The 25,851-nt window shown below is 40.4% G+C and overlaps 1 protein-coding gene across 4 annotated transcripts in view; it reads right to left on the minus strand.

Moving 5' to 3' along the window:
* Window positions 1-24,997, minus strand: part of PDXDC1 (pyridoxal dependent decarboxylase domain containing 1) — a 50,126-nt gene extending 25,129 nt beyond the window's left edge. For 3 of the 4 annotated variants that reach the window (XR_013831499.1, XM_079944076.1, XM_079944077.1), the window contains exons 1-8: window positions 24,789-24,956; window positions 11,273-11,346; window positions 10,250-10,315; window positions 7,598-7,678; window positions 5,727-5,873; window positions 4,370-4,559; window positions 2,637-2,705; window positions 1,505-1,583 (exon numbers count right to left, since the gene is read on the minus strand). Coding sequence is in view for 3 of the 4 variants with exons in the window: in XM_079944076.1 (XP_079800202.1) it covers window positions 1,505-1,583; window positions 2,637-2,705; window positions 4,370-4,559; window positions 5,727-5,873; window positions 7,598-7,678; window positions 10,250-10,315; window positions 11,273-11,346; window positions 24,789-24,809 (727 nt within the window). In the remaining variant the exon portion in view is untranslated. Of the gene's footprint in view, window positions 1-1,504; window positions 1,584-2,636; window positions 2,706-4,369; window positions 4,560-5,726; window positions 5,874-7,597; window positions 7,679-10,249; window positions 10,316-11,272; window positions 11,347-24,788 lie in introns of all 4 variants that reach the window. The other variant, XM_079944078.1, reaches the window with a different exon arrangement.
* Between the last annotated feature and the right edge of the window lie 854 nt (window positions 24,998-25,851).

Below are 25,851 nucleotides of genomic sequence, written 5' to 3' on the forward strand. Positions count from 1 at the left end.
TTTTTTTTTTTTGCGGTACGCAGGCCTCTCACTGTTGTGGCCTCTCCTGTTGCGGAGCACAGGCTCCGGACGCGCAGGCTTAGCGGCCATGGCTCACGGGCCCAGCTGCCCCGCGGCATGTGGGATCTTCCCGGACCGGGGCATGAACCCGTGTCCCCTGAATCTGCAGGCAGACTCTCAACCACTGCACCACCAGGGAAGCCCAATCTCACACTCTTTTATTTGTAGCTGTACAGTAAGTCTAAAAGTCAGATAGGATAAGTCTTCCAGTGTTGTTCTTTTTCACAATTATTTTGTCTCTTCTTAGATCCTTTTATGTCCATATAAATTTTAAAATCAGCTCATCAATTTCTATAAGAAATGGGAAGTCTGCTGAGATTTTGATAAGGATTGAGTTGAATCTATAGATTAATTTGGGGAGATATGACTTAATAATATTGCGTCTTTCAACCCATGCACATGCCATATTGTTCCATTTATTTGGGTCTTCTTGAATTTCTCTCAGCAACATTCTGTAGTTTTCAGTGTACACATCTTGCCTTATTTTGTTAAATTTATCCATAAAGGTTTTTTTCTTGATGCTATTATGAATGGCATTTAAATTTCAATTGTTCATTGCAAGCTTGATAGATCTGCTTATTAGTTCCAATGGCTGTTCTTTGTGGTTTCCTTAGGACTTTCTACCTATACAATCATGCCATCTGCAAATAAAGACAGTTTATTCTTCCTTTCCAAACTGTATGTCATTTAATTATTTTTCTTGCCTTACTCCACTATCTAGAGCTTCAAGTACAATGCTGAATACAATGTGGTGAGCACAGCAGAAAGTGGTAGCTGACCAGCTGTCTCAAAGGTGGACATTTAAATGTGACATTTAAGAATTTAATTTAGGGCTTCCCTGGTGGCACAGTGGTTAAGAATCCACCTGCCAATGCAGGGAACACGGGTTTGAGCCCTGGGCCAGGAAGATCCCATATGCCACGGAGCAACTAAGCCCGTGCGCCACAACTACTGAGCCTGTGCTCTAGAGCCTGCGAGCCACAACTACTGAGCCCACATGCCACAACTACTGAAGCCTGTGCACCTAGAGCCCGTGCTCTGCAACAAGAGAAGCCACCACAATGAGAAGCCCACACATGCAACAAAGAATAGCCCCTGCTCGCTGCAACTAGAGAAAAACCTGCGTGCAGCAACGAAGACCCAACACAGCCAAAAAAAAAAAAAAAAAAAATTCAATTTAGAAAGGAAGCATATGAAGGAATAGAGAAGCACAACCTAAATGAAAAAGTATATACACACAAACAAGAACTCCCAAAACGAACCAACAATTAAGGGAATCTAATGAGCTAAAACTTTAGTACTGTAATTCTCACCACAGTGCTGATACCGACCTTCCTTAAACATGTGGCACACAAACATTCTTAAGACTTGATCTCTTTTAGGCTAACTATCTAGCCTCTTTCTTGTATGTCCAAAATGGAAGATTCAGGTTCATGATACCTACCAGCATTTGCAACAAGCAACAGGGGCAGTTTTCCTCGTTCTATGTCATCTTTAATCAGTTTCTCCAGGAAGGCAACGTCCTGGGATTGAAAGACAAACCACAAAAACATGAGACAACCAGCACAAAAGCGTATACACTGAAAAATTCTAACTTCTAAAAGAAGATGACTCTCAAAATTTATCAGAGCAATTCTTTTCTTGACCATTTTCCTTTTTTCTCCAATCACAGTTGTGAAAATAAAATCGTTTTCCTTGAAGACTAACTAGAAAAATCAGTTAAATGAGATTCAAGTTAGAAACTGGACATACAGAACCAACATTTCTCTAGTTTTAAACATTTAAAATAAAAAAGAATGTTCTCTCAAACCCCCACCCCCCCACCAAAAACAACCAAAAATGTATCTCTGATATTACTCATTGACGTATCTGAACCAGAAAATCTAACTACCTTGAAAAAGAAATGCAGAGGGCTTCCCTGGTGGCACAGTTGTTGGGAGTCCACCTGCCGATGCAGGGGACACGGGTTCGTGCCCCGGTCCGGGAAGATCCCACATGCCGCAGAGCGGCTGGGCCCCTGAGCCATGGCTGCTGAGCCTGAGCGTCCGGAGCCTGTGCTCCGCAATGGGAGAGGCCACAACAGTGAGAGGCCCGCGTATGGCAAAAAAAAGAAAAAAGAAAAAAAGAAACGCAGAACCCTAAAACCTATCTCTTTTGCTTCTGACTTCAGTATGGAAAGGCTTATCACTTGCATGTCTAAAAATAAGCAGAATCCAATGCCAAGGATTACAATAATCAAAATCTGCCCATTCACAAATCCAGGCAACAGTGATAACCATTTGAAAGAATGAGCTTTAGAAGGAATTTCTGAGGCTTAACTGGACTCCATGTTTCTACTTAAAACAGGTGATACAGTGATTACAAGATTCCTTAAGAGCCAGGTGCTCCTCACCTTTATGCCAGCCAATCTTCCTGGACATTCAAACCTGGCAGCATGTATTATGCAATAGGAAGATCTAAGCAATCCATGAATAAGCTAATAATTATCTGGAGGCCAGCAAACAGAACTGCAGTTTAAAGGAAGGTACGGTTTCAAAACACAATTCTTTATTATTTTATAAACCTAAAGAACTCACCATCTGATGCTGGGATCCAAACATAGTGTTACAGGGTACACGACACAAGCAGGGGAAGGGCAAGCCAAGCTGCAAGAAGAAACATGCAATTTTACAAGAAAGATCTTTGTCACCATTCCCTTATGTCCCCAAAAGATTGTGGCTCTAAGTCACAATTATTCTTTTTAAATATTCTCTCTCCTTAGGAACTCGCAATATGAGCATTTGGGGGGATAATTCAGAATCCTTCCTCCAAGGATAAGTGGTAAATAACACCGGCTAAAGGCATTCAAAGTACAATATCTTATTTATGGGTCCACCCATTCCTAAAAAGCAATAGATATGGACTAGCAGATGTACATCTCTTGAGAGAAATGAAGTCAGCGTTATGGAGACAGTAATTGTCGAATAAATTTTATATTCCTCATTTTTAGCTTCCAAATCCTTAAGGAGTATATGTTTTAGGAATTTTTTTAACATTTGCAGCATATTGCTCTGTATAACTAAAACTTGGAAGCATTTAAAGACCAAAAATTTAACAAGCACTTTATTCACACTTTATCCCCTTAAAGAATTTTTCTTTTAAATTATGAAAGTGAAACCCAAGTAAAACACACAATAAAAAATTACAGAAATTAAAAGTGAAAATCCCCCCCCATAAGCAGATAATTGCTAGGCAAAAATACATATATTTTTCTAGGTATAAAAAACATATGCATATAAGCATGTACACACTTTTTAAAACATGAACATGACTATTCTGCCACCTACCTTTCCCACTTAACAGAACACTCTCACACATCTTTCGCAGATTGGACTGCTGTTCCAAGACAGCTCTGGGTCCATAAGAGCCTGGCCTACAGTAGGTACTCAATAAGTAATTTGTTTCATGTTTCTACAGAGATATTATAAAACTCCTTATTTTGTACACCCTCAAGAAGAGGACATAATTTCTTGCCACCAATGACCACAGCTCAGAATAAACTTAAGCCCTGAGTTTCCCCTATGTATCTCCCTGGACTCCTCCATCTTACAAAAGCCAACCCCTCCAATCCTATGGGTTTTACTTTAAAACATTCTTGGCCAAGAGGCTTAACAAGTTCTTGACTCAAGGTAGCCCTGTAATCAGGCTACCATGAACTTTAAAAAATGGTAATGCAAAAAAAAAAAAAAAAAAGGTAATGCTCTTTGATCTAATAATTCTAGACTGGCTCTGAAAATCCATCTGAGGAATACAACCCAAAGTATAGAAAAGCTTCATGCACAAAGATGTCCATAAAAGCACTATACGAAGAGCACTTCCTCAAAATGGTCATAAAAAGCAAAAGAATGTGAACACTCTAATTACCCAAAAGGGAAACAGTTAAAATACTATATACTCACTTGAAGGAATATTATGAAGATATTAAAAACATACTTTACTTTGGAGAACTGGTAAAACATGATATGAACCTGTATAACAGTAAGTGAAAAAAGCCAGCTATAGCTATGTAAAAACACACATACACTCTGATTAAGCCAAGTCTGAAAGGAAATAAAGTAACGTGTTGACTGTGGTTGCCTTTGGGCAACTAAAAAAAAATACATATATATATATCTAAATTTATTAATACACATTTATACATAATAATGACAAAACAAGCTTATAAGAAAATCACCTTTCTTTTCACTTGAAAAAAACAGCAGCTAAAGAAAAACTTCCAGGACAGAACAAAACATCGTTTCTTTAAAATATCCACCTTATGCCGCATTACCTGATTACAGAGGTACTGGCCCAGGCCAGGCCTAGCAGCAGCACTTAGATATATAACAGGCGTCTTGTTATATAACACATTGAACCCATCCACCACAAAGTCTTCATAACGGGAATGAATGGCAAGCCTACAGATCTTTGCAAGTCCTTCTCTTTCTTCTTCGTGGAAATAAGCACAGCCATTTTCATACCTGTTAAGAGACACCCATATGTCAGTATGTTCTTATCTCTGATATTATATCCCAGTCTTATAACCATGGAAGTAATTCTTTTCTCAATTCCTATCTCAGTGAAAGGAGATCGGAATCACCCTCATCTCAGTGGGCTGACACCTCACTGCAGCTGGAGGTTATAAAGAACAGAGGCAATGACCCCTCATCCACACCCAGCTCCAGAAAGAGCAGAAACTATGAAAACCAGTAGAGAATGGGAATCCCTCAGATATAAAAAGGCTGAAGATCATGCACTGGCTTACTTTACAATAAAGCCAGCACTGGATAATGCAGGCATGGTTCTTAGTAGTTTCAGCCCTAAAACATCCAAAGTTAAGTGAAACTGTCAAAAATGCTAGTCAGCCTAACTTTTGCTTTCACTAATATCTGCCTGGGACATTTTATTCTTCTCATTCTCCAAAAAGAAGGACAGAGAGATTTTCAGTTACAGGTATTGGATTTTTATTAGAACAGAAGAAAATTTCTCCTTTGCCATACAGTTAGGCAAATTCATACTCTCGCCAGGTCAAGCTCTTTCCCAGCATCTGAAAATAAGTCTCCTAAGTTAAATGTTCCAACGTTAGGTAAACATTCCTTTTCCATAAACGTAATAGCATAAATAAACACAAAATACCATTGGTCCCATTTCTTCTACTGACTCCTTAGTCTGCTAGAATTCCTTAATAATGCCAATATTATCACAGTATAAAGCAAATTTCAATTTCATAACACATACTCATCTTCCTTACGACAGCATTTCCTTTTTACTAAAGCACAGCTAATACTTTGATTAAAAATACTTGAACCTATTCCACTGCTGTACCTTCTATCAACATGTGCCAATTAGGAATCTTAAGAACAAGTAACTGTGGACATTATCCAACATGTATGTGCTCATGTTCTCAGCTCTTTACATGTATTAATTCATTAGTTCATGTAATCCTCACAACAATGTCATCAAATAGATATTAAGGCTATCCCCATTTCATAGATAAGGAAACTGAGGCATGGAGTGGTTAAGCAACGCTTCCAAGAGGAAAGGGAAGAGGCAGAGCTGAACCCAGGTAGCATAGCTCCAGAAAATAGATCTCTCACAGTCTATAACCAACGCATAAATGTCTTTACCAGAAACTAAAAACTTATTACCTGAAAATTCTGCATAGCCATAAGGTAGTGTCTGAAAGTATCCTAGTTGTAAGTTTTCTCAGCTTCTCTTTGTCCAGAGTTGAAATGTAAGCTCCCAGACTGTGCCCCAACAAAGCTATATGACCTTGTTCTCCAATATTCTGGATTCTGTTAATCAAAATTTATTAGATTAAAAAAAAAGTATTAGTCAAAGCATAAATATATAAAACACAGAGACACATTATTCCACAGAAATTTCTGTCAGACTTGAAATGCATTTAATGGCCTAGAAGGCAGACACTGAGATACATTTAGAAAATTCAATGCATAAGGTATTAATAGTTTGGGGGGAAATTTTTTTTTTAAATTCAAGTCCTAGGAGATAAATATCCTTTTTATTGAATACCAACTAAATACACAAACTGTTTTTGAATAATTTTCTCCAAAAAAGTTTTTTAAATTAAATACCAGTTGAAGAACTATGGAGAGTAGAGCTAAAATGTGCAGAAAATTTAATAATCAACAGACGAAGATCAATTCCCTGCATTAAATAGCTATTTATAACAACACAGCACATTCAAGGGGAACTAGGTATTGTTTTACATATTATTAAAGTGGATGGACTAATTTCCCTTATAAAGAATAAATGTAAAAAGAAAAAAACAAAAAATTGACAGGATACTGGGCAAAGGAGACAGTTCATAGAATAGGGAATATAAATGTGTCTTAAAACATACAAAAAGACACTTAATCTGGTTCATAAAAAAAATGCAAACTAAAACTATGCTGAAATATCATTTCTCACCTATCAGACTGGCAACGATCCTTAAGTCTGCTAATACCCTTTCAGGCAAAGGTGTGGGGAAAGATGTACTCTCACACATTATGGGTGGGAATGTGAATGGGCACAATTCCACGAAGGGAAATTTGGCAATATCTGTCAAATTTACAAATGCATAAACTTATCTGGCCCAGCAATCCCACTTCTAGGACTTTAATCTACAGAAACACTTCTTCTATGAGAAATGACACATGTACAGAGTTACTGGCTGTAGGAATGTTCGTAAGAGTAAAACATGAAAAGGAGACTAGTTAAATAAAATATGGCTCATCCATTTAGAGTAACACTAAACAGCTCTTAAAGGAGAAAGCTCCTTGTATACTGCTATGCCAGGAACTCCAAGACATAAATGAAAATAGCAAGTCACAGAACAACATGCATAGTATTTAGGTACTGGAGGGGGTGAGCACAGACATTTTGCTTGGGTGTACATACACATGAAATATCTCTGACGAATACACAAGAAACTGGCAACTTATCTCTAGGAAGGAGAACAAGGTAGGGAGGCAGAGGTAAGAAGGAAAATTGCCTTTGTGTATACACCCTTTCTATCTTTTGAAATTTGAACTGGAAGAATGAATTACTTACTCCAAAAAAATTAAATTTAAAACTATTAAACAGAAAATGAAACTAAATAAATTGCTTGATAGATGCATAAACAGAAATAAAATAAACAGATGATTCACAAAGTGGCCTGCCACCAATGAATTCAGCTGCAGCACTTCTCAGCAATCAGAGGCGGAAGCACAGGAGCAGAAGCAGTCAGAAACAGAAAAGCACACAGCAGCTATGCTCTGGCCCCTGTGCCAGCCCCTCCCTAAGACACAAGACCATAAAAACGACAAGATTTTAGTAAATGACTTCCTTTTACAAAATATATTATCTAAAATACGTCAATGTCTCTCTGAAGAAACTGAACATCATTTTAATATCACATGTAACTAGGAATTAAATATAGCTTATTACTGCAGCAACTTGTGAGAATGCAATCATTATCAAAATCAAGAACACATATACTTTCAAACAGAAGCTGCCAACTGTTCTCCATTACCGGGTACTCTGGGGCTCCTCATCTTCATCTCCGTGCATCAGATTCTGAACTAACTGGAGGATGCTCACCATGTCCTGTCCACTGCGGAACAGAAAAACAGCTGACAAACAGGTGGAAACAGCACACATCCCTCACCAGTCTCTCACTATCTTCTCTCATCTAAATTAGCTTGACATGTTTTCTTTTTTAACTGAGGAGCTACGAAAGAAATAATGTGTTTTGAGATACAGTATACATCATTTTTAAAACAAACCTCAAATTATCAACTGAATTCTGAATATAACCTTACTTGTGATTAATCTTCTGCCTAAATATTAATTTGATTTTTAAAAATTTCACCTGCTTTAGCAATATTTCTCTACCTGTTCATTTGAATCTTGGAGACTATTTAATAAGCATGTAATAAGGGCCGAAGTAGTCCTTATAAGCTGTTGGAAGGTCACAAAAGCAGCAAGAATACTCCAGTGCCACTGGTGTATCTAGTTTCTCTCCATGTGGGAGTCTTGTCTGTTTGTTCTAACAGAGCTAAACATGAAATGCAAGCATGATTTATTATTACCTCTTCCCCAAGCTGGGGAAACTGCAGATTCACTTGCAGTGTAAACACTTACTTCTATCCAAGATATGTTTTTAAACGCTCATCACATGAGGAGGTGGAAACTTATGAGAAGAATGTGAAAGGTGAAGTTCTAAGCAATGGCAAGGCAACTTGTAAAACATGTGATGTCAAAATACTATCACTTTATTAATGAGAATGTGACTAATAAAAAGTTCTCTCTTTCGGGCTTCCCTGGTGGCACAGTGGTTCAGAATCTGCCTGCCAATGCAGGGGACATGTGTTCGAGCTCTGGTCCAGGAAGATCCCACATGCCGTGGAGCCACTAAGCCCGTGTGCCACAACTACTGAGCCTGTGCTCTAGAGCCCGTGAGCCACAACTACTGAAGCCCGTGCACCTAGAGCTTGTGCTCTGCAACAAGAGAAGCCACTGCAATGAGAAGCCTGCGCACTGCAACAAAGAGTAGCCCCCACTTGCCGCAACTAGAGAAAGCCCATGCGCAGCAATGAAGACCCAATGCAGCACCCCCCCAAAAAAGTTATCTCTTTTCAAAAAGCACCATCAAAACAATGTCCCCAAACCTATCTTCCTCAAGGTGCTGACCTTCACGTGTGAGGGACTCTGATCCTTGGACATTGTGTAGAGATGAGGCCACATGACCTCGAGCAAGCTACTGAAACTCACGAAGCCCTACATTATACAACTGTGAGGATGCTGTTAGTCCATGAAAAGCACCGAATGCCACGCCTGGGGAACTGCTATCTCAGGCGCTGGCTATTAGCATTATTAGTGTGAGTACTCCTGACTGGTGACATTAATGCCCTCCCACTCTGAGAATTACGGATGTTCTTGGTAGTATGTCTTCTAGGGAAACTTCTGTGGGATGAGTGGAACGCTTTAATTCCCTTCAGTAGGCCTGGGATGAGGAGACTTACAAGATTTGGTTCCTGTTCTCAGCTGGAGAATGAACTTCACCCGTAGAGGACTTCAAGTCAGCACCCTTCATCTACAAGCAGGAGTGCTTATTTTAAAACGTTAGTACCTGGGGACTTCCCTGGTGGCACAGTGGTTAAGAATCCACCTGCCACTGCAGGGGACACGGGTTCGAGTCCTGGTCTGGGAAGATCCCACATGCCGCAGAGCAACTAAGCCCGTGCGCCACAACTACTGAGCCTGCGCTCTAGAGCCAGTGAGCCAAAACTACTGAGGCCCGCGTGCCTAGAGCCCGTACTCTGCAACAAGAGAAGCCACTGCAATGAGAAGCCAGCACACTGCAGCGAAGAGCAGCCCCTGCTTGCTGCAACTAGAGAAAGCCTGTGCGCAGCAACGAAGACCCAACGCAGCCAAAAAAAAAATTAGTATCTGGGTGTGTTAGATGTGACATTTATTGGCACACTGGGATCCTTCCTCTATACTACTCTTTTGCAACATACTTATTGTACATATTTATATTCAAGTCAAAGGACAACTTAAGGGAGTTGTACTATTTACCTACGTACAGTTTCCTGGTTATAAAAAAAATAATAAGTTTGTCTGAGGGAAACTGGGCCGGGACTTTAACTCCAGATAACTCCAGATTGAGTGCTAACATCCTGTGAAAATGTTAGTTGGATAACTACTTATTTTTCTGACTTCTTCCCTGATAGCTCAAGTCACAAACACTTGACAGATTTGCTTTAGTTGCCAAAAAATAAACCACTCTGCTAATAAATTAGAGTTGACATTTTCCTTTCATTTACTATATAATAAAATGATAAATCTTATCAAGTTAAAATAACTCTCACAATAAAGCTCAGTCTACCAAACAGATTACTGGTTTCAAGGATGAATCAAGTGTGATAGCTGAGTTATGAGTTTGCGTATCACTTCTGAGTTACAAGGTTGTGTTAAACTCTGAACGGGAAAGGGGGAGAAACAGTAGGTTTAGCGTTATCACCAACCAACCAATGGCATTTCAGTTTTCTGTTACACTACATATAACTCTCAATTTGCTTTGTGCTCATTAAAACTAAAATTGTAAGTCAGTGATGGTAAAATCTTGGTTTAAAGAAAGTGTACACCCTAAGTAAAGGTACTTATCTTCATTGCCACCTACCTGCCTTGCAGTGGCCCTGGAATATCCCCTGATAGGAGCTTCTTTCCATTTTCCTCCTCTGTTCTTCTAATTTAAACGAAATAAAAAACTGTTAACCTTCTAACATTTGAGCATGAACATGTGATAATGTTGCTCACAACCTCTTAGTAACTGATATGAGATTTGAAACACACATCTCGCCTTCTCGTCCCAGCCCCAGGCTGGGGTAGGGTTTAGTTTCAGGAAAATAATATTAAAAATATAATAATACTTCAAGCCACTTCTTGGTTAGTTGATGCCCTATATGACCTGAATATACAGTAAGAAGTATTTATAGATTCAAGTCAATATATTAAATAAATGAAACTCTTAGTAGGCAGGACTGAAAATTATAAGTCCTGTCCCTTAATTTCAAAATCCTTTAATTACAAAGCACCTTATACCCAAGACAAATACCAATTTTAAATTCAGCTGAAGCTAAGTGTGACGTTCTGAAACCAAGAGGTGTCTTTTTTTTTTCATCTTTATTGGAGTATAATTGCTTTACAATGGTGTTAGTTTCTGCTTTATAACAAAGTGAATCAGTTATACATACACATATGTTCCCATATCTCTTCCCTCTTGCGTCTCCCTCACTCCCACCCTCCCTATCCCACCCCTTTAGGTGGTGACAAAGCACCGAGCTGATCTCCCTGTGCTATGCAGCTGCTTCCCACGAGCTATCTACCTTACGTTTGGTAGTGTATATATGTCCATGCCTCTCTCTCGCTTTGTCACAGCTTACCCTTCCCCCTCCCCATATCCAAGTCCATTCTCTAGTAGGTCTGTGTCTTTATTCCCATCTTACCCCTAGGTTCTTCATGACATTTTTTTTTCTTAGATTCCATATATATGTGTTAGCATACGGTATTTGTCTTTCTCTTTCTGACTTACTTCACTCTGTATGACAGACCAAGAGGTGTCTTTAACAGAAGGAAACTAGTGCTGTCAGTTTCACAGCAAGTTGAACACATTTAATGGGTCACTTCTGTTCCACAGGCTCACCTCTGACTGTCCTCTAGCATCTTCATGGCCTCCTTCAAGTTTTTTCCCATTTCAGCTAGTGTAGGGTCTGCTATCTGGGAAACAAATTTTCAAAAGGTTAAATTTTAACAACCCTCTATTACTTCTGCAACATAATTCATCCAGAAAAACTAAATGCAAGTCCATTTTCTTCTGGATTTATTATAAAATACCTGCATTATTAAAGAACATGTTTGATTTTAAAATTCCAACAGTACAAAGGTATAACATAAAAAAGTCCCACTCCCCAGGGGAGGCCACTTTTAAGTTTGACGTATATCTCTCCAAAGTTTCACTTTGCTCATATGCATCTCTCCAAATTGCTTTTTTCTGCTTTATAGTGACTATGGTTCCATGTCAGCAGGTCCACTTCGTTCCTCTTAGTGGTTACACCTTTTTGCATCTGATGGATGTATTATAATTTACTGAACCAGTCCTGAATTAATGGACCCTTAGGTTATTTCAGTTGTTCACTATTAGAAGCAAGGTCCAGAAAAGTATGTATAGTATACTATTCATTTTACTGTTGTAGTAGGCTGAAAAATAGCCCCCCAAAGGATATTCACATCCTAATCCCTGGAATTTGTGAACACTACCTTATACGACATAGTCTTTGCAGATGTGATTAAGGATCTTGAGATGGCACGATTACCCTGAATCATCCAGGTGAGCCCTAAATTCAATCACATGTATCCACATGAGAGAATCGGAGGGAGACCACACAGAGAGAGAAGACTATGTGACGACAGAGCAGAGAGAGATTTGAAGATGCTGGCCTTGAACCTGGAGTGATGGAGCCACCAAACAGGGAAGGATGGCTGGCAAGCAACATCAGCTGGAACAAGAAAGGAAGGGACACTCCCCCCGAGCCTCTGGAGGGAGCGCAGCCCTGCCAGCCCTTGATTTCAGCCCCGCGACAGTGATTTCAAACTTCTGGCCTCCAGGACTGAGAGAGAATGTATTTCTGTTGTTCTAAGCCACCCAGTTTGTGCTCATTTGTTACAGCAGCCCCAGGAGACTAATACGCTCAAACATCTGCAAGTGCTTCTAAAAACTTTGGGACGCTTACACAAGCTAGCCATAGTGATTGCCTCCAAAGAATGGCTACAGGGGTCAGAGAGAGTCTTTTTAGTTCATATCCTTTTGTTCCTTTTGGATTTTAGTACCATGTGTACATCTATCTCCCATTCAAAACATAAACGAAACAAATTTTTAAACATTCTTGCAGAATTGAAACACTCATTTTCCTTTCTTCTCACATCTCCGTAAAAATTTTTAGAGAGACAATCTTGTTGCCCTGAATCTCTGTATAGTATGAATTGGGTTATAAACAATCACAGAAGCTCTCTCTTGTTCCCCCCTTACTCTTCAAATACACTTCAAGTGTATTTATCTGCTTTTCTCTTCATATTGTCTCTTGTACCTCGTAATAGTTTACACAATGTAGATGTGCAATGAGTGTATATTACCTTTAGTACTGTGTTACCTCCTCAAAATTGTTTATTTTTTTAAAGAAATTCTACTGTTTATCAATGTAAGTATCAGAAAATATTAATTCTAGAAGGGACCTTAGGGGTCTAGCCCAGGGATTTCCCACCTGTGTTCTTCTCAGCCTTAAGACTCCTGGAAAGAACTTTGGGGAGAAGGGGTTGGGTAGCCAGTTGGAGCTGCTACCTCTCTGCCCCCGCCTTAAGGAGATCAGCTGTTTTTAACAATAGGGTTTTGAATAAAGTTTCACTTGTAAAAAGTTTCATTAAAAAGAAGAAAAGAAAAAGTATAAGCATGAAAACCTCTGATTCTCGTATAACATTTTAGAGGAGAGGAAACTAAGACTTAGAGAGGTACACTGACTTGCCTAGGCTCATGGAAGTAATAAATGACAGAGAGGTGCCAGAACCCTGGTTTCCTGATGTGTTTCTGCCTGTTTCTATTACATCACACTGATTCTACAAGAGATTAGAAAATAATCACATAGCCACATCCGATCTAATTTTTACACGAGAAAAAAAAATCATTAAAAAAACAGGTGTTTCCAATAAAAATCACGATTTAAATGTAAGCACCAGATGGGTTAGAGAGTAATCTAAAAGGGTCTCCATGCTCTCCATTAACAGTTGTGAGTAGGATGAGGAACAGATAATGGTCAAGAGAATTGATCTTGCTCCTCAGTCTGCTGGTCACGGTCCTTACTACCCTCATCTCCTGTGACACATCAATCCCTGATCATCTGGCCAAATGAAAAGATAAACAGTTTGCTTGATCAATTACACCTCCGTGTTTCATGCTTATAACATCTGCCCCATCTGAAATGTCCTTGTACCTTTTACCACCTCTAACTACCTATTAAATCACAATTCACTACTTCTAAGAAACCCCTATGGATAAAACCATTTTCACATGTTCACATCCCCTCTAATGATATCGATACCATTTTTTCCTAAACCAAAAATCTGGACTCACTGCCTGACAAATGATTGTATTTATGGGGACAACAGGACGGAAGGCTTGAAACTGGGGCCATTCTAATATGCAACTGCCATTTATCCTCACGATTCTTTACATCCTTTACTATGAATTGTTTTATAGATGATCTTTCCACTATAGGTATTCTCCCCAATTAGATTATATGCTTTTTGAAAGCAGCCATTCAGACTCCTACTAATTTTGACTTCTCTTATAAGACCAAGAATCTAAAGTCAGCTTGATTCTTGGGTTGTCATATTACCTCTGAAACCCCTTAGGAAGGCATGGTATATTGGATATCAACATGCTGGCTCTAAGTTCAACACGGCTAACTTCTCCTATAAAATTGAACAGATTTTTCAGTTAAGAATAGACAAAATAGTTGACTTAGTTTAGAAGCCACTTCATATGACAATACTTATTTTTAAACACCAGAATCACATGTGATGACAAGATGTTTACACTGAGAGAGGCAAGAGAGAAGTGCAGCATCACATTTCTCCATCTGAGTCTCTCGAGAGAGCAAGCACACACTCATTGAATGGAAAGGCTGACATTTAAATTGCTCTTGATCCTACTCAGAGTGAAGTGGGGACAGCGGGGAGTGGGTAACGGGTGCGTAGGGAAAATAGCACTTTTAGTTAAATTTGACTCAATTAAATGGGAATATGATGTAGACCCTCACGTGCTTGTGTTAACGGGATAATCCAAAATATAAAATGTTATCCAGTTGCAGGATATTAGGCCTTAAGTCAAGAAATGCTCGAAGAAAAATATTTATAAATTGGTTCCTTAAACCATGCCTCCATCAGCTTCTACTAAGGGCAGCAACTACTTTCTTATTTGCATTTCGTATCCTCAGTACCTGTTACAGTGCCAGAGTACTTGTGTGATAAATGTTAATAAATAATAGCAGGGTAACAGCCAGACACAAAACGAGAGAAAATTAAGTTGAATAAAGATGTCCATTATTTGGTATTTAGAAGGAGGCTGTTTTACAATATTGAGGGAAGAAAAAAAATAGTATTCTATGCCAGGTTCCCAGAAGAATGTCATATTTTTTCAACCCTTAGCATCTAACACAGGATCTGGCACAGAAAAAGGGCTCAATAAGATTTGTGATCCTTAATAATTACTAACACTTACTGAGTTGCTTGCTATATTCAAGCATCATCTAATTAACACCTTTACATGCATTACTGCCTGGCTAACCCAAAGGCACAGAGTTAGTATGTTTTGAAGCCAGAATTTAAAACAAGGTCTGTACTACTCTAGAACCAGTGCTCTTGACCACTAGGCAATACTGCTCCTCAATTTCATCAAAAAAGTAAACAAAGCAACTCACATTTTGAAAAAGCTCTTGTCTCAAGAACCATAATTAGAGCTAAGTAAGGTCTCATTTTAAAGATAATCCTTGGGACTTCCCTGGTGGTGCAGTGGTTAAGAATCTGCCTGCCAATGCAGGGGACTCGGGTTCAAGCCCTGGTCCGGGAAGATCCCACATGCCACGGAGCAACTGGGCCCGTGCGCCACAACTACTGAGCCTGTACTCTACAGCCCACGAACCACAACTACGGAGCCCATGTGCCGCAACTACTGAAGCCTGTGCACCTATGGAGTGTGTATATCCACAGATTCACTTTCTAATTACAAAACTACCACGTGTTCACTACTGAAGATTCAGAAACCATTATTAGACTGTTAGTCATTAGATTGCAAATTTGTAACTTATATTTCAGCTATGTTGATTCTGTGTAATGAAGTGGATTCGGTATTTTTGCTTCAATTACGTCTAACATTGATGCATGGCATGGCTTAAAGCAAGTTCAAAACTCCTAAGGAGAACCATTCAACTGTTCATATGATAACTGTCACAGAACTAGACAGCTCATTTTGTAAAACAAGCCCCGCCATTCATCCTTTGATAAGCATCTTTTCAACAATCATTTTTATACTAGTTGATTTCCATCACTTTCAGTCAGTGTGGGATATTAAGTATTAAATATTAAAATATCCTGCCACTATCAGAAGAAGAAATAGTATATATGTAATGGTAAAATATCATTAAAATTCTCACAATTTAAATGTTGGAGGAAAAAAGTTGAAAGTCAAATGCAAGATAAAATAGTAAAGGAGGTCAGGAAGTAATTCTCTATTTTTCAAGCCAGGAGGAAATTATACATTTATTTGGAATAAGGCAACATGGGTTAATGAAAAAAATCACTTATTTTTTGCTTTTGGCTAGAATTATATCAACTTAGTTATGAGGTAACACTGGTACTATTCCTACCCGTATTATTCGGAATACATTATATTTATCATTTTATTCTACTTCATTAAAAAAAAAACTGCTGGCCATGACCTGCTAAATTGATTTGACATCTCATATAAAGGATGTAACCTGCAGTTTGGGGGGGAAAAAACCCACACTATTTTAATGGATGTTATTGAAAATTAACATCCAGTTATTAGTAATGGAGTGAACAATCATTTGTTAATAAAGTTTATTAACTGAGAAGTTGTTTATAATAACCTTTCAAAAGTGGAAACTACATGGGCTTCCCGGGTGGCGCAGTGGTTGAGAGTCCACCTGCCGATGCAGGGGACACGGGTTTGTGCCCCGGGCCAGGAAGATCCCACATGCCGCGGAGCGGCTGGGCCCGTGAGCCATGGCCACTGGGCCTGTGCGTCCGGAGCCTGTGCTCGCAACGGGATAGGCCACAACAGTGAGAGGCCCGCGTACCGCAAAAAAAAAAAAAAAAAAAAGTGGAAACTACAGCAGAAGAATAATAAAATCTTAGGGCCTAAGATCTGGGAACTACTGCTCTCCAGTCACTTAAAATTTTCTCAGCTTTCAAATGCTTAATCAAGCTCTTGTATACATTTTCTTCAGTTAAACCAGCCTACCAAAGTGTGACCAAAAACTATATGATTTACTTTCATATGAATTAAGGAAAAAATAATACCTCAAGCCCTGAATTCATAAACATTACTGTTTAGCACAAATCTAAGTTTAAAAAAAAAAGGGCTGTAGTGACAGAAAGCAGATCTGGGATCCACTTGCAAAGGGGCACAAGGGAACTTTTTAGGGAGATGGAAATGTTCCATATCTTAATTATGCTGGTGGTTATATGACTATACACAACTGCCAAAACTCAAACTGTATAATTAAAGTGCATATTTTTATTGTATATAAATTGTTCCTCAATTTTAAAGAAGGAGGTTGAATTGATTTAGTCGATTGAAAAGGAATATTAAGCAAATAACCGTACAAGTGGTAACTGATGTGACAAAATTTGCAAAGATTGTATATGAATAACTGCTGTTTGAAAAATGCAGAGCTATACATTTAAAAAGAAGCAACGTCCAGAAAAGGGGAAGTTTAAAGAGTAATTTTAAAATATATAAATCACAACATTCATTAATAATAGAAGTATACAACACCATGTTTCAATAAACTTTTTTCAGGGGAGGAATGTTCATTTTGGGGGGTTCTAGGACTATTGACAGAAGAAAAAGAAAGCATGTGAGAATACTAGCTGATCGTACCAGATAGAAGGCCTTGATGTTAACAAATGCTAGTTTCCAACATTTGCATTAGACTTACAAAAAAAAATCACTACACAGAAATTACCACAACACTATAAATCAACTATTACTTCAATAAAAAACAAATCACTACCTTTCTTCAATTGATCGACGTTATCAGATAAAGCTCTGAATTGATGTTTCTAACATTTCACCTACTCTTTTGCCTTCCACAGCTTTCTAAGCAAGGTTAATCCTGGATAGTGATAAGCATGCAAGTATCAACTTTCCAAAAACCATATATTTTCCTCCCAGGTGAAAACACAAAGGATGCCTGCTGTCTAGCACTAAACAAGTGCCCCAAATACTACACATCTCAGAGAAGCAATAAGAACAGCAGCAGCTGCTTCAGGAACAGAGCTGTTCCTTATGGGTCAACAATGAGAGAAAATGTAGGGATTCTCCAAGGTAATAATAGCACCTTGCAAACCTGACTTACTCATTGGAGCCTCAATTTCTACATCTATAAATACTTTTGTGTAGTTCCAACAGAAAAGTATTTAATTAAGAACAAGGCACTTTCGTCTATGTTTGTCTTTTAAGGATTGGATACTCTTGGAAAATCTTATTTTTAACTATGCTTGAGTGTGGACTTTATGCTTGAGTGTGTGAGAGCATGAAGACATACTGTACTTATTGGCTCATTAAGCAAAATATTTTAGTTGAAAAGGGATTTGCAAATATTGCATGAGGTGTTAGTATTTAAACTTACAAATTCCTCATGAAAAGAGGCAAAAAAGAACATATAGGGGAAAAAAAGGGGCAAAAATATACAAAAGAGTGGGGAAAATCTGGTAGCAATAAGGAGGCAGCAAAGTTAGTAACACCAGATCAAACCTGGCATCAGTAGAAGTACACAGGGACTTCCTTGGTGGCGCAGTGGTTAAGAATCCGCCTGCCAATGCAGGGGACATGGGTTCGAGCTCCATTCCAGGAAAATCCCACATGCTGCAGAGCAACTAAGCCCGTGTGCCACAACTACTGAGCCTGCGTGCCACAACTACTGAAGCCCTCGCGCCTAGGGCCTGTGCTCTGCTACAAGAGAAGCCACCGCAATGAGAAGCCCATGCACCGCAACAAAGAGTAGCCCCTCCTCACCACAACTAAAGAAAGCCTGCGTGCAGCAATGAAGACCCAACACAGCCATAAATAAATAAAACGGTTTAAAAAAAAAAAAGAAGTACACAGAAGGAAAAAAGGGGCATTCAATTTACTTGCCTTAAGATACATGATGGGAAGGCCAGGGATCGAAATCTAAATTTCAGAAAATGTATTCCAAGAGAATCAATTCACTTAGACATTTTATTTTATTTTTTATTTTTAAAATTTTTATTGGAGTATAGTTGATTTAAAATGTTGTATTAGTTTCAGGTGTATAGCAAAGTGAATCAGCTATACATATACATATATCCACTCTTTTTTAAATTCTTTTCCTATATAGGCCATTACAGAGTATTGAGTAGAGTTCCCTGTGCTATACAGTAAAGTCCTTATTAGTTATCTATTTTACATATAGTTCATTTAGACATTTTATTATGAGTGTTTGCCAATAACTACACGGATGGAAAAATACCACAACAGGCAAGCTCTATTTCTAAGAAGTTTACTAGTTTATCTGGAATCACATACTTATTCTGGAACAAAAAGAAAATTGCTTAAAGCAAAACATGCTATAGTCACTGGAAAAAATAAGTCATTAAGATATGCTTCTTAAAGAAGGTGTTTCCTAGGACTTATTGGGGGATCAATTCAGAAAGATAAAGATATCCATTACCCTTATCAATATCATTATTTCCAAAACTGAATTGGAATTATGCAGGTTTAATGTTGCCAACCTTATCTTAAAAATAATAATTCTAAGGAAAGGAACCCATCAATTCCTTCCTTCTATGTATCTTCAGAACTTTACTGTTGTAAAACTGTAAACTGTGTGAAACTGCCAATATTCAGATATTTCTAGGGGACAAAAACAACAATTTCATATGACTGCACCAATACAATGTCCAGTCTAATAAGTAATTCAGTCTCACTAGGCTCCTGAAAATCTCACTGTAGCAAAATGTTCAATGTCCCTGAGTTGCACCTTCAAATTGAAGGCTTTACTTTGCTGTTTCTGTTTTTCTGCTCATAGGAAAAAGATCTCAGAAAGGTTTACTTTGCCCTCAGAATGCCTTTTCCACAGGCACTGGGGGAAAAAAAAGTGGACAGGGCCCCAGGCTGGGCCTCAAGGACTAACTAACCTTAAGGCAGCTAAACACTTAGCATTCGCCACAAAAAACAAAAACTACTGCAATAGTAACAGAAATTAAATAAACAAAATATTAAACTCAAAATAGTTTTATGGCCCTTGACTATTGTTTGGAGGGAATGGATTTAATTTAAGCTAGATAAGTTTCTGAAAGGAATTTTTAAACATTTTCAAAGTGACTGGAGGCATATTTTTTATATCTAACTTTAAAAGGTAAAATGGCTTCCTTTCTCTTATGTTCTACCAGCAATAACATTAGGCACAAATATAAAGTAAAAATCTACATTATATTTACATTTAAAACAAACCTAGAAAAGCCATGATTCTGAACTAAATATTCTACCTAAAGAATCTCTTCCACATACTCTTTCCTGGTCACTCACTCGATGCCCTTTGTTTCTTAATTCCTGTGATTCTTTTTACCCCTCTTTGCTATACAAGGCTTTGCCTAAACTTGTATGCCCCTTACTATAATGTAACCTCTCCCAGGGATCATGTCTTATGCACCTTGTGTCTTTCTCAGCACTCAGCACTGGGCTTTGACCATAGTTGACCAGCAATAAAAAATTTAAGTCAAAACAGGTTTCTGCTTCAGGTGAAAACATGACTTTAAGCTCAAGCAACTGCTATCTATAATTATAACTCATAATTCTAGATAAGGTGGAACACACAGGACTGGGGACACCAATAGCTCTACTAACTACAGCTGAAATTTTGAATAAATTGAGAACCACCAACGCCATAAATTTTTAGGATCAGGAACTTTGTGCCACGCTTTCCCTGACACCCAGCATTTGATAATCATTTACTGCCTTAGGCACCATGCACCTGTATGCAAAATCCTCAATCATGATGATATAGAGATCAGCTTTAAATGAACGGTAACATTATAGGCTATCATATCCTCACAGAAGTCCTTCTATTCTAGGTAAGAGAGGGATCTACAAAGGCTTATCACAGAAACTGGTCATTTCAAGCTTGGCTAATAGGGGTTCTTTACATGAGCTTTTTAGGTAAAGAGCAGGAATAGAAATTCTGGTAGTCCTTATCAGTAATGATCAGCAATGTTCCATCCACGCAGCTCCTATTGCCCCTTATAAACAGTAAGGTGGTAACAGAATTTTCCAAGATCAGGTCCAAGGTGGTAGGGGGGAACTTAGCTCAGGATGAGTACAACAGTAAAAAATGGGTTTGGTTGTAATTATTTAGGTCAGAAACAGGGTCGAGGTTGCCTCTTTTAGAGACAAGAATTAGATATACGGTACAGTAAATAAATTGGCCCCGCTCTATAGCACTACCCAATAGAACTTTCTGTGGTGAACATTTCTATTATCTGTGCTGCCCCAGTACTGCAGCCACAAACCACATTGTGACTGTTGAACACTTGAAATGTGGGTAATGTGACTGAGGAACTAAATATTAAATTTATTTAATTTTAATTAATTACATTTAAATTTAAATAGCCAAATGTGGCTGGTGGGGTTTCCATGGTGGCGCAGTGGTTTAGAATCTGCCTGCCAATGCAGGGGACACGGGTTCGAGCCCTGGTCCAGGAAGATCTCACATGCCACAAAGCAACTAAGCCCGTGCGCCACAACTACTAAGCCCACGCACCACAACTACTGAAGCCTGTGCACCTAGAGCCTGTGCCCTGCAACAAGAGAAGCCACTGCAGTGAGAAGCCCGCGCACCGCAACGAAGAGTAGCCCCACTGGCCGCAACTAGAGAAAGATTGCACGCAGCAACAAAGACCCAACGCCGCCAAAAATAATAAATTAAATAAATTTTAAAAAAATGTGGCTGGTGGACAGTGCAGCTCTAGATTCTCTAAGTCAGTGGTTCTCAGAGGGGATCCTTTCACCCCCAGGGGACAACTGCCTCAACTGGAGATGTTTTTGGTTGTCACACTGTGGGGAGGGGATGCTACTGGCATCTAGTGGATGGAGGCCAGGGATGCTGCTAAACATTCTACAGTACACAGGACAGCCTCCTACAATAGAGAATTATCCAGCCCAATGTCAGTGGTGCCAAGGCTGAGACATCTGCTCTAAGTTTACTCAAGGTTGGAATTAAAAGTGCAAAACAGGGCTTCCCTGGTGGCGCAGTGGTTGAGAGTCTGCCTACCGATGCAGGGGACACGGGTTCGTGCCCCGGTCCGGGAGGATCCCACATGCTGCAGAGCGGCTGGGCCCGTGAGCCATGGCCGCTGAGCCTGCGCGTCCGGAGCCTGTGCTCCGCAACGGGAGAGGCCACAGCAGTGAGAGGCCCGCGTACCGAAAAAAAAAAAAGTGCAAAACAAACTGCTATACACCTTGTCTAAACATAATACCCAGGAAGAATGAGATTTTTCCAAGCAGCAAGAAAAGATCTGGGCTGTTCTACAAGTTTAAAGTAGCAGGTTTTTACTAACAGGTGTTATGTAGGTGTGTTGAGTACCTTATTAAAATCTTCAGCATCAGCGTTATTACTTCCTGTGGCATTTTTAAACTTGGATATTAACATAAGTAAACACTGTGAGATTTGTTCCTTATGAGTTGGACGTACAGTATTGGGGGGGCTGAGGCGCCAACTCTTCTAGTTTGAATTCCTTGTCCCTATAATTAACCTATCTATAGTTTCTCTGGATGTCACTAATTTTGAATACAAAAAGAAAACATATATTGTGAAAGAAAAGCAAATCAAGGCAAGAAAATGGCTCTGTCATCGCAGGTCTGCATGTCTACATATTACTTAAAGAAAAAGCAAGGGTACAAAATTATATTTGGACCAAAGGAAATGTACTGAGTGATTCTATTAAACAATGATAGCACACTACATTATAGAGTGAGAGAGATTACTTGAAATTTTAGAGGATGGGTATCAAATAACATTGTGGTTTCTGTAGCCAGTCTAAATTATGCAAGGATTAGTTTAAATGGCATCATTCAGAACTGCTCAAATAGTTCTTAAATTTATACTAGCAATGTAGAATTTAACCCAGCAGTCTATTCCTCAAAGAAACCAGAATAATGGACACAATTCAATGTTTTACTTTGATTCAAACTGTTTTTCACAACACAAAATTTTCAACATTCATATTACAGCAATGCTTTTTCTTTTCTGCCCACTTAGCACCAAGAGAAATTGTTCATTACAAGTAAAGCCCTGTCTTGCTTCAGGGAATATAAAAATAAGACACAGTACTAGTTCTGAAAAACTTACATTCAGAATTTACACACTGGCCTAAGGCAGAGACTTCCAGCCCACACATTCTGAATTCCTGAAAGATCCCTGCAATTTTTGTGAATGTGCCAGGCTTAAGCATGCTGGAGTTTCAGTACCTCTTCAGATCTTCATTTGAAGAGTTTAAGATCTTTTATCATCAATTAACATTTAGGGAGCAACCACTGTAATCTAGTAATCAAATACCAGAAAAATAATATTTGAAGCAGGATTCCAACCCATTCTGTTTTGCAGACCTGCCTATAACAAACTATTCTTGGAGGAAAGAACACTCCAGTTCTTTAGATTTCTAACTGAAATGCCACAAAGCCCCTCCCATCTTCTTTATGAAATTGGAAAGGAAACAACACTGAAGGGACATTTTTAGCATCATTTTGTATTCAACCACAGGCGTTTGTATTCAACTACTGGTCCACACACGGTGTAGACCGGGGCTCTCAGCCTCAGCACTACTGATAATTCTCTGGTACAGGGTCTGTCTTGTGCAATGTCAGATGTTAGCAGCATCCCTGGCCTCTACCCACTAGGTACCAGCAGCCCCTTCCTAATGCCTGATTGTGACAATCAAAAGTGTATCCAAACGTTGGCCAAATATCCCCTGGGGAACAAAACAGCCTGGTGGTTGAGAATCACTGATTTAGACTGAAACTCAAAGTACCACAAGGTAGACACTGTGCTCATCAAAAGCCTGGGAAGACTTTATTCCTAGACAGAAAAACATGTAACATTCACCACAGAGGCGGTGTAAGAAAAACATATTATCTTTGTCCTTTCTTGATTCCTTCCACCCAATATATGAGAAACAACGGAGGCGTAGGCTATACCACTGTGTGCACATGAAGACATCTGGCTCAACTTGTACAATTACTCCCTTTAACTCTCCAGTGACAAGTGAACAAATCCACAGCAGCTGCTGCATTGAAAAAATGACAAAATATGTTACTTCTGCCAGTTCAAAATTAAAATAAAGCAGTCTTGAAACACTAGCATTGCTCCTGAATTCCACATATATGAAAAACCGGGTCTGGACAAGCGGACTCCCAAGCTTGTAAAGAAAGAAGGACTTTGAGGGAGGGCAGAAAGTCAGGGTCTGAAAGTAGGTATCCGTGAAGAAATCCAAGCACTGGTTCTCATTTACTAGTTCTAAATCCGGGACAATTAGAATCCATTTCACATGCCAGAGCGGTCAGCCAGGTACATCACGCTGCTGTTTCCCTAAGAGGAAATCAGAGTAAAACCCTGCTACCAGCGGATTTCCGACTGACCTCAGGGTCCCCCCTCGCCACGGAAAGGGGGAGCCAGAAAGTTGTGGAGCAGCAGCATTCCCAAAGACGAAATTCACAATCTACAGAAGCCCCGCCCCTTTCTGGACCTCAGGGGTCTTTCAAACTACTGCATCAGAATCACGTGAGGACCTCGTTAAACCCACAGATCCCGGTCCCGTCCCCCAAGGTTCCGACCCGAGGGCTGAAAATCTGGATTTTTACCAAGGGCCCCAGGTGATTCCTAGGCTCGCTGAAGATGGCAAATTACTGCTTGCACATCTCCCTTCCTAACTTGGAGCCCACAGACAACCTACAGGTTTCCAATTGGCTCCGAAACAACTGGGGCTTCATTCCAGGAGCTTCTGCGGCCGCAAGTTGTTAGCTCTGTCATCCGAGAGGGTGAGCCGAGCTCTCGCAGGCCCCAAGGTCGGCCCCGCGGCCCCCGACTGGGCTCCGGGTCGTTCGCGGCCCCGGGCAGAACCCGGCCCAGCCTCTCCTGGCCCACGGGGACCCCAGAGACCCCCGGCCCCGTGACGTGACCAGGCCCCAGCCTCGAGCGACGGGCCGGACGCCCTCGCGACCAGGCCTCCTCAGGCGGGCCCGTTAGCCCCCGGCCCCCTCCCCGGTCACAATGGCAGCTCGCGACCGGGAAACAGGCGCCCCGCAGGCGGGGGCCTCGGGCCGCCGCTCCGCATCCACCCCCGGTACGGACCTTCTCCAGGGGCGCGTCCATGGCTAAGGCGGCCGGTGGAGCCCGATGGAGGCCCGGCGATCCCGGGCACTACTTCCGCCTCCCGAGCTCCGCCGCCGTTTCCACGCTGGCAGCGCTGACGTCCCGCTCGCCCGCGGCCGGCGGGGCGGAGAAGAGAAGGAACTTCCTGGCTGCGCAGCGGGGAGTGGAAAGCGGGGCTCGGGAAGGCGGGGGAGGCGGGGCCCACGGGGAGGCGGGGCCCATGGGGTGGGCGGGGCCGTGGGTGGGCGGGGCCCTCCAGGCTTCCGTACAAGGCCGTCACGCCGGCCAGCCCAAATGTTTCCAGATGAGAGGGGGAGAATGGATGGTGGAGCCGTTCCAAACTCTCTTCAGAAGCCTGTCCTGGTGTCAGAGTAGAAGTATAATAATTACAAGGGGTCACTCATGTAGCAAAATGCTGGAAATACTGGTAACGCACCTCTACTTCCGGGCCTAGTGTTCCAAGTTCTCCCCGCTATCGCCATTCCTCAGGAATGGAACAGGCCATTCACCACGGAGAGGCGGGGCGACCGAGCGCCCCCGCGCACGCGCAGCTTTGGTGGTTTCCTAGGTGCTCAGGGCTTCGCGGGTTTCAGCTATTGGACTCCTGACCAGTGACCGCTACTCTGAAAAGGCGCTGATCAGAGCTGAGGTATTTGTCTCAGACCTTACCGCAGAATTCTAGACGGAAACGACTTTGAGACAACTGGCTCAGCCACTTTCTTCGTGTCAGGCCACAATTATGACTTGTTAGGTAATAATGATAATAATAGATCAGTTGCTGCTATTCCATTTTATGGTACAACAGCCTTGTGATGTAGAGATCATTATTATCTCCATTTCACAGTGCCAATCTAGGTTGGATCCAAGCACCCTGACCCCAGCGTCTGTACATTACACATACTGCCTCTATAACCGCTTCCACCCCTCCTGTATAATCATAAGGTGTTTCCAGGGAATAAGAGAAGACATAAATTTCCTTATTCTTCCCTCTAAATGAGGAAAACTGAAATGAACTAGTCTATCACGGTTACAGTCCGTAAAA

This window comes from Stenella coeruleoalba (assembly GCF_951394435.1).
Source record: "Stenella coeruleoalba genome assembly, chromosome: 15".
NCBI lineage: Eukaryota > Metazoa > Chordata > Mammalia > Artiodactyla > Delphinidae > Stenella > Stenella coeruleoalba.